This window comes from Salvelinus fontinalis, chromosome 29 (assembly GCF_029448725.1).
Source record: "Salvelinus fontinalis isolate EN_2023a chromosome 29, ASM2944872v1, whole genome shotgun sequence".
NCBI lineage: Eukaryota > Metazoa > Chordata > Actinopteri > Salmoniformes > Salmonidae > Salvelinus > Salvelinus fontinalis.
Window position 1 is genome coordinate 11,372,411 of NC_074693.1, and position 9,283 is coordinate 11,381,693.

Sequence of the window (9,283 nt, forward strand, 5' to 3'; positions counted from 1 at the left end):
ATATAGACAGAGAATCTGAGCACACTATAATTCTAGCAGGTTGTTTGTCCTCCACCAACTGGAGGGCTACATCCTTCTTCTTCTACACTTGTGATATATCTGCAAATGGAGATTCTACTGTCACCATGTGGATAAGCATTGCCAGTGGCTCATTCTGTGGAATGAATCATCCCACACTTTTTTAAATTAAAAGTTTTATTTTTATTTAACTAGGCAAGTCAGTTAAGAACAAATACTTATTAACAATGACGGCTTACCCCGGCCAAACCCTAACCCGACGACGCTGGGCCAATTGTGCGCCGCTCTATGGGACTCCCAATCACAGCCGGTTGTGATACAGCCTCGAATCGAACCAGGGTCTGTAATGACGCCTCTAGCGCTGAGATGCAGTGCCTTAGACCCCTGCGCCACTCGGGAGCCCTACAGACACCCCACACTGGGGTGTCATGCACCCCCAAAACCTGTGGGGGCACAAAGTACGTGAGGATGATTTGGGGGGTGGGGGGGAGGGTCGGGTGGTCCGGAGTGGGTCTAGGCCCCCCTTCCAAAATTGGAGAAGTTTTCAAACACCTGAAACAGCTTTTTCATTCAGTCTCAAGCCATAATCATTATGCTTCATTCAATGTAATTATGCTTCATTCAATGTAATTATGCTTCATTCAATGTAATTATGCTTCATTCAATGTAATTATGCTGCATTCCTGACAGGTGCTTTAAATAAATATATAATAAATATGCTTCTCTGCAAAATTCTGGGTAAAAGATTGAAAGAAATGGGAGTCTTATTCAGTACATTTAGTTATAATTTGCTTTTATAAAGTCTCAACCTCGCCAGCTAAGATAGTTAGAAAAGATAACAATTCTAACTTGATTGATAGCCTGAAATGGCTTCTTGGTAGCTAGTTGAGGTTGAGAACCAATCTGGGCTGGCTAAAACCAACAAAATGTATCCCTGTTTTTTGTTGTTATAGGACCAATTTGAGGGGGCACGTGCCCCTATGATGCCACACAAGGTAGAAAACTATGCTGATAAACCTTTGCCAAGCAGTATATAAACTATCCATCTAGTACAGGTGTCAATTCAGACATGATTGCAGACGCACACAAGCTTTAAAGGGAAAGGGGGAAACCTTCCCAGTTGTACAACTGAATGCATTCAACTGAACTGTGTCTTCTGCATTTAACCCAACCCCTCTGAATCAGAGGTGCGGAGGGCTGCCTTAAAATCGACATCCACGTCTTCGACGCCCAGGGAACAGCGGCTAGTGTGTATCTCAGCAACAGTCAAATGTGTTTAAGTCAGAACAAACAACCAATGCAATTTAGAATGATTTATATGGAATAAAACAAGGATCTTTGCATACTCTTTATTTTTCCCAAACTAATATTTTAAGTTATTAAATTTAACATTTGTGATAATCAGTGAGCCAAACAAGACTGTACAGTATTTTTTTTTTGTTTTGTTGCATAAATAGACGACATGCATTTTAGTTAAATTTGTCAATACAAATTCATATAGGTATGCAGTCATTTCATGACCCAGAGTAATAAATACACACTGAAACATCAAGTTGGCCATACAAGATAACTTACATTCTGGACCGTATGAAAAGAGAAGTTGTTCATGAAACAACCGTCTGCAATCCCCAGGAATAAAATGAAACGTGAAAGTGTTTGATACGAGTATATAGGACTACTTTTTAAAAATATTTTGTCCAGAACAGATGTACTTAAAAATGTACCACTTAGTGTGAAAGAATAATGACAGAACACCCAAAATAAATTAACAAAAAATAACTTAAATCATAATTATATCAAATTAATATGTAAAATATCAATCCATGCATGTCAACACAATGCAAAAGCAGATGACAAACAAACAAAACATCTTCACAACATTCCTCCTACCACTTCACATAAAGAAATCAATGCCATATTTTCCATTTAGATAAAAATACATTTTGGCAAGTGAGTAAATACATCTGTTCTAGATCAAATCAAACTCAACGCACTGATGTTTTGGCAAAGACACTGATGTTTTGGCAAAGACACTGATGTTTTGGCAAAGACACTGATGTTTTGGCAAAGACACTGATGTTTTGGCAAAGACACTGATGTTTTGGCAAAGACACTGATGTTTTGGCAAAGACACTGATGTTTTGGCAAAGACACTGATGTTTTGGCAAAGACACTGATGTTTTGGCAAAGACACTGATGTTTTGGCAAAGACACTGATGTTTTGGCAAAGACACTGATGTTTTGGCAAAGACACTGATGTTTTGGCAAAGACACTGATGTTTTGGCAAAGACACTGATGTTTTGGCAAAGACACTGATGTTTTGGCAAAGACACTGATGTTTTGGCAAAGACACTGATGTTTTGGCAAAGACACTGATGTTTTGGCAAAGACACTGATGTTTTGGCATGAAGTCACCAGACCAGGATGTTACAATAGCCAATGAATGTGATAAAGTCATTAAAGTCAAGCGTTTGAGGAGGATGGAATAAGTCGAGCGGCAGTCAAAGCAGAAGGTAGGTTAACAGTCAAAGTGTTGAGGCTGATAAAACAACGTCATCAGGCAGTGAGGTAGGTAGGGTTGGGGTCAATTCCATTTCAATTCAGTCAATTTCCAGATCAGCCAGAGCAAATGGAGTTTTTTTTTTTCTTCTCTTTTTTTTTTACATTGAAAAGCATTGAGAACAATTGGAATTTCAGTTTAGGTTGAAATGGAATTGAGCCCGACCCTGGAGGTGGGCCTTTAGCGACATGTGCACCTCGTAGCGATCATTTCATCTAACTCCTTGTAGGCAATGGAGTCAGCTTCAAGGGTTAAAACACTCAGGGGGTTGTACTCTGAAGGAACACAGGAAGGTCTTGGCACAGAGGAGTCCAGTTTGTGGTAGATCATGTTCTGGAAGAAGGTGTGTCTGGGGGAGCCGTAGATGAACCCCACAGCTCTGGGACAGGTGCCTTTACAGTACCTGGGGTTGTACCTGTGGGGGAAAATGATCCAATGGCTCAGTTTGAGCTGACTGAAGCTCACTCTGAAGTCGTACAAGGCACAGTCGCTCGTAGGGAAATCAGAACTCGGGAGGAGGTCCGGGAGGACGGTCTTCGTGTTCGTTTTGCCTCCTGTGTTGTTCGTCGACAGATACGGAGATTCTCTCCTCAGCCGCCGCCTCTCGCTCTGGCTGATCCTTTGTTCCGGTTTGAACTCCGCCAGGCTCTCTAAGGTGTCCACCTCATTGGCTGACCTCGGATGACCTTGTGACCTGGTGGGCAGCCATCTTTGGTGAGCCAGCTCGCTGGTGTCGTTGAGGTACAGGAGCAAGGACGGAGACCTTAAGTGGAGCTCCACGGGGCCCCTACCACTCCACTCCTCTCCTCCAGCCTTAGCCCCTCTGCCCTCCACACAGGTCAGGTTGATCAGTAGGTGAATGTCCTTCTTGTGGGACTGGATGAGAGGGCGGAGGAAAGCTGTGATGTCCACCTTGAGGGCCACAATGAAAATAAGTTAGCGTTATTGTGGTTTAACATCCTCTGATTGTAAATGCAGTGTATCCACATAGGTGGCTAAATTGTGCTTTTAAAAATTATCCAATATAGTCCTTATACAATTTTCCTGAGGTAACAAATAATGTTTTTTGCATTGAATTAAACCGAAAATCACCTCAACCCACTTCCTCCTGCGGTCCGTGTGGAACAGGAAGTTAACTGAGTGATGGGTGCTTGGGCAGAGAGGACACTGATTGTGGGTATCCTGTTCTTTCAAATCTTGGTAACACTGGTTAGTTATGGACGTGGCCTGCTCTTGGTCGAAGGAGTACAGCAGGACAGACTTCAGCAGCTGCTCCTTGGCTCTGACACGGCCCAAATTGTAGGAGAGGTCTTGCATGAAGAACTCTGAGGAAGGAAACATGGGAAATGTAGGCCTATAAGAAGTAGAACCAGAGACATTTCATTCACTCCTTTTTTTCTGCTTCATATACAGTCAAACTAAGCAGACCAGACCCAGCTGCTAATGCATTGGTGCCTATGGGAGAGACACCCCTTAAGCAGAACGGAACTGTGACAAATGTTGTTGTTTTTTACAATGGTAAACGGCCTGAGTAGAACATCTTCATTTATCCACCATCTTTGGTAGAACTGTGACAACCTCTTTAGTAGCCTAATTAAGACTATTGGAAAGCCTACATATGCTCTAAAAACCATGGGAAGAGTAAAGGCCTGAGGTAAAACCAAGTGTCAACTTCAATGGCCTAAAAATATCAAATAATATACATTGAACAAAAATCTAAAACGCAACATCTAAAGTGTTAGTCCCATGTTTCATGAGCTGAAATAAAAGATCCCTGAAATTTCCCCATACGCACATATAGCTTATTTCTCTCAAGTTCTGCGCACAAATTTGTTTACATCCCTGTTAGTGAGGGAGCATTTCTCCTTTGCCAAGATAATCCATCCACTTGACAGGTGTGGCATATCAAAAAGCTGATTAAACAGCATGATCATTACACAGGTGTGCCTTGTGATGGGGACAATAAAAGGCCATAGTAAAAAATGTGCAGTTATGTCACAACAATACCACAGATGACACAGCGTTCAATTGGCATCCTTACTGCATAAATGTCCACCAGAGCTTGTGACAGATAATTGAATGTTCATTTCTCTACAATAAGCCACCTCCAACGTTGATTTTGAAGTTTTGGCAGTACGTCCAACCAGCCTCTAAACTGCAGACCACGTGTAGCCATATCAGGACCTCCACATCCGGCTTCTTCACCTGCGGGATCGTCTGAGACCAGCCACCTGGACAGCTGATGAAACTGTGGGCTTGCACAACCGAAGAATTTCTGCACAAACTGGTCACCCTTGTGACAACCTGTCATAAACCCTCAGGGAAGCTCATCTGCGTGCTCGTCGTCCTCAACAGGGTCTTGACCTGACTGCAGTTTGGCGTCGTATCCGACTTTGGTGGGCCAATGCACACCTTCACCGGCCACTGGCAGACTGGAGAAGTTCTTCCCTGATGAATCCCGGTTTCAACTGTTCGACTGAGCAATGAATCTGTAACTGCTCTCGTCAGACTTCGGTTGCATATTTTCTACAAATCTGAAACTTTGTGAAGCCACACCTATTTTCTGAAGAATTGCATTATGGGCCCTAAAAGCACTTAGTGCCCACTGCTTCACTTTATCTTATGGTGAATTTAGTATGACATCTGGTAACTTTTGGCATACTAACTATATCCATACTATGACCAATAAGCATATTAGACTTAATTTATGTCACAACAGTATGGTTAGTATGAGTATTCAAACACAGCTCATGTCTTAAGGCTTAAAAATCCTTCTTTAACTCCCCTTCATCTACACTGATTGAAGTGGATTTAACAAGTGACATCAATAAGGCATCATAGTCTGTCATGGAAAGAGCAGGTGTTCCTAATGTTTTGTACACTCAGTTCTAAATTAGTGTCCCAATGTAAGATAGGCCTCACTCCATTTCCATGTAAATAAAATGGTTTACCCAAAACTCACTTTTGCTTTGCTCCAGGCACTCATCCCGCGGTGTTATAAGTCGAACTGTGTTGTACAAGTGGTTTCCTTCCGAACTCCTCTCATGTCTTGAAGATATCCTGTACAGTCTTTTCATGTATCGAACATATCTCGACTCGGGTCTCATTACTGGGGTGGATCGCCATGTATCTCCCTGTGCTGTTAGCGCCTTCAGAAGGGGTGACAAGATACTGCCATGTTGGTACAAAGCGGAATCGCCAAACTCGTCAGCTAGATTTGAAGTGGTCGGGGACGATCCGAGTGAAAGGCCGATGATCAAGAGTTGTAGTAAAATAGAGGTCAAGTGAATGGGATTCTCCATTGTAAATCAATCCGTCAACTTGATGGAGAACTCCCTCAAGTCAACCAACCTATACACGAGTCTCTCAAATTGAACAGGTGTGCGCAATCAACTCTTGCGTCAAAAACGTAAAGGTCCTTGGACGGTAATGTCTTTTCACAGAAGATGTAGAAATATGAAACGTTCCGAAGGAGCAACTTCAACTGTCAGTGCATAGTAGAAGGACTGATTTTGATAGGCTGATTACAGGTGAGCGTCATCCTTGTAATTAACCAAGTCATAAATACCGTAAACTTTTAACTGTGGCCACACAAATCTACTTCCATCAGAAGGCCAATTGTGTCCGGGTGGGCTTGTACTGATACTCTGTCTGTCCGTACCTCCTTGCGTTCCACAACTCTTCCACTTGACGTTTTTATCTCCCATATCAAATCATTTCTGGGTAACAATAAGTACCTACCTGTGATTGTTTTCATTTAAAATTGTAAAAAAAAAAAAAAAAAAAAGGCTTATTTTTGTTTAGGGCATTTTCATTTAAAGAATTTCTCAGTATTATTACAACCTCATAGTGTATACGTATTTATGTATATATATGTGTGTGTATATATATATATATATATATAATATGTGTGTGTGTGTATGTTCCTAGGCCGTCATTGAAAATAAGAATTTGGACTTAACTGACTTGTCTAGTTAAATAAAGGTACAAAAAAAATATATACATACATACATACATACATACATACATACATGAAAATTATGTTGTTTTACTGCAGGGGGCATTTGCCAGTTCTCAGGTCAGTGCTCCATGAGTTTACGGGGTAGAAAGGGGTTCTGAAAGTAATTTTTACTGTTCTACAACCCAGCACAGGCAATAGTTGAATAGTGTGTTTAAGGGCAGTGGAAGGGGGGGGGGGGGGTCCTGTTAAAAGAGAGGCGTTTTACTATAGTCAGTAATCCTATAGAACTGTTAAGAACAAAGGTTGTCTGGTAGGCCTAGATTTATGAGACAGAGATGACTACTTTATAATCTTTTCTCTTGAGTTGAAAGATGTTCCTTCCTGAAGTTATTGTCCCCTGACAGTTCCATGCAGACAGAAGTCAGTGTGGTCTATATTTATTTTAAAAGATGAATATTAAACGATGCATACGCTGATTCAAGTGTCGTGATTTTTAGACCTTGTATCAATTTAAAGTTTAACACTGTGCTGATTACATGTAAATGTTTTTACACTGCGACGATTGATTATTTTATTTTTAATTTAAACCCAGAGGTTTTCTGTTAGGTTTTACAGGGTTGAGGTGATCCAAGTACAGTGCCTTGCAAAAGTTTTCATCCCCCTTGGCGTTTTTTCCTATTTTGTTGCCTTACAACCAGTAATTTAAATGGATTTTTAGTTGAATTTCATGTAATGAAAAATAGTCCAAATTGGTGAAATGGAGGGGGAAAAAAACTGAAAAGTGGCGCTTGCATATGTATTAACCCCCTTTGATATGAAGCCCCTAAATCAGTGTTGCCAACTCCTCAATAAGGAAAGTGGCTATTGGCTGTCCTAAAAGTCGCTATGAATCACTAAATGACGTTTTCGCCTAATTTGCATAATTGGCCATGTGCACGTAATTGTGATGGTGCTGTAGGAGAGAGGAATAATGTCGTGGGAGAGACAAAAAGTGAGTAAAAAAACACCCTAAATATGTTTAGAACTACAAATGAACTTTCTTCTGTCGATTCTTGATTTTTTTAATGTCACAATTCCAACCCTCCTCCTTTATCCGGGCTTGGGACCGGCAAAAGTGACCCAAAAGAGACACTCTGGCAGACTTACTTAGTTTTTTATTTTATAAATGTTTTATTTTTTTTATTTAGTTTTCTTAATTTGATTTGGTTTTTAACCTTATGGTCCATAAGGTAGGAGCCTACAACAAGTCACAGTAAAACATGAACATTTTTAACCATAACATTTTTAAATATTTTTTTGTATACAATCTACATTAACAATCTAAATGGACCAAAAAGAGACAATAGAGAAAACTGTCAATGGCAATGTGAGAAATTTATGGGAACTAGTCTGGCCCTAATTCAGGTTATTTTTTTATTTTTTTCCCAGAACCCCCTCCACACACACACAGGCTGTGCTGGCTCACAGAAAGAGTGTTTTTTTTCCCCAGACCCCCCTCCACACACACACAGGCTGTGCTGGCTCACAGAAAGAGTGGGTTTTTTCCCAGACCCCCCTCCACACACACACAGGCTGTGCTGGCTCACAGAAAGAGTGGGCCATCGTCATTTTGGTCAAGGCTCTCTATGGCAGGTTCAGCATCGGAGGGAGCTGACTTAAATAAGTAAGCAGCTGATGTACCAAAAAGCTGCAAAACATTATCAGCCCATCCTTTTTCTGTCATCCTCTGTGTCTTCACCAGCGTGGTGTTTGTCTCCTTTGTCCCATCAGTCTGCTCAGTGTATTCACTCCATAGTCTCTCACCAGTAAGGTTACTACTCCATCATGTCCGTGTATGACAGCGACGTGTAGAGGAGTATAACCCGCCTGTGTCATGCTGTTGACGTCCACCTCCGTGCCTCTCTTCTTGGAGATGTCCAGGATATTGCGGACCATGTCTGTACTGCTGCCCTTGGCCGCCCGGTGGAGGGCAATGAAACCCGAGATGAAATCTTTCTTCTCGGCCAGCTGCGGGTCCTGTAACGGGACGCTGTAGATCTGTCCCCAGAGACCGGCAGCAGACTTCACCAGCCACTCATGAGCTGCAGCTTCCAGATTGATCAGAGTACTTATTGGCATCCTTATTGATAACCTTATTGGCATCCTTATTAGTAACCTTATTGGCATCCTTATTGGCATCCTTATTGGTAACCTTATTGGCATCCTTATTGATAACCTTATTGGCATCCTTATTGGTAACCTTATTGGCATCCTTATTAGTAACCTTATTGATAACCTTATTGGTAACCTTATTGGCATCCTTATTGGTAACCTTATTGGCATCCTTATTGGTAACCTTATTAGTAACCTTATTGGCATCCTTATTGGTAACCTTATCGGCATCCAATTGTCGTCGCCCTTTTTCAGGAGCTTGTTTCGGGTTTTCTTCAGCTGTGGAGACTGAGACTCTGAGTACTTATTGACATCCTTGACATCATCCCCTTGTTTCAGGTGCTTGTTTCGGGTTCTCCTCAGCTGTGGAGAGACAGATGTTTGTGGCGTCTCTCCTAGCTCTGGATGTCTGATGTAAGGCCCAGGGGAGGTGTAGGTGACCGTACTCCACTCTGAGCTCACTCTGCCTGGATGTTTAGGAGTCACTGCTACCTCTGGTGGTAGAGAAGCGGGAGATCTGTGCCAACATGCTTGGAATCTCTCAAATGTTAGGTCCCATTAATTAACACTTTATTCCAATATTGGTTCTTGT

At 41.7% G+C, this 9,283-nt stretch overlaps 1 protein-coding gene across 1 annotated transcript; it reads right to left on the reverse strand.

The window, feature by feature from the left end:
- Positions 1-1,360: 1,360 nt before the first annotated feature.
- gdf9 (growth differentiation factor 9) lies at positions 1,361-6,665 on the reverse strand. The gene is made up of 3 exons (XM_055888245.1): positions 5,542-6,665; positions 3,672-3,904; positions 1,361-3,491 (listed from the first exon to the last, which is right to left on the reverse strand). The coding sequence occupies exons 1-3, from the start codon at positions 5,879-5,881 to the stop codon at positions 2,760-2,762; spliced, it is 1,305 nt and encodes a 434-aa protein (XP_055744220.1). The 5' UTR covers positions 5,882-6,665; the 3' UTR covers positions 1,361-2,759.
- Between the last annotated feature and the right edge of the window lie 2,618 nt (positions 6,666-9,283).

Coding starts and splice junctions, on each gene's coding strand:
- gdf9 (XM_055888245.1), bottom strand. CDS start 5,881: ATGGAGAATCCCATTCACTTGACCTCTATTTTACTACAACTCTTGATC. Junction 3,905..5,541: donor GTGCCTGGAGCAAAGCAAAA/GTGAGTTTTGGG, acceptor TTCCTTCCTCAG/AGTTCTTCATGCAAGACCTC. Junction 3,492..3,671: donor GCAGGAGGAAGTGGGTTGAG/GTGATTTTCGGT, acceptor GTGGCCCTCAAG/GTGGACATCACAGCTTTCCT.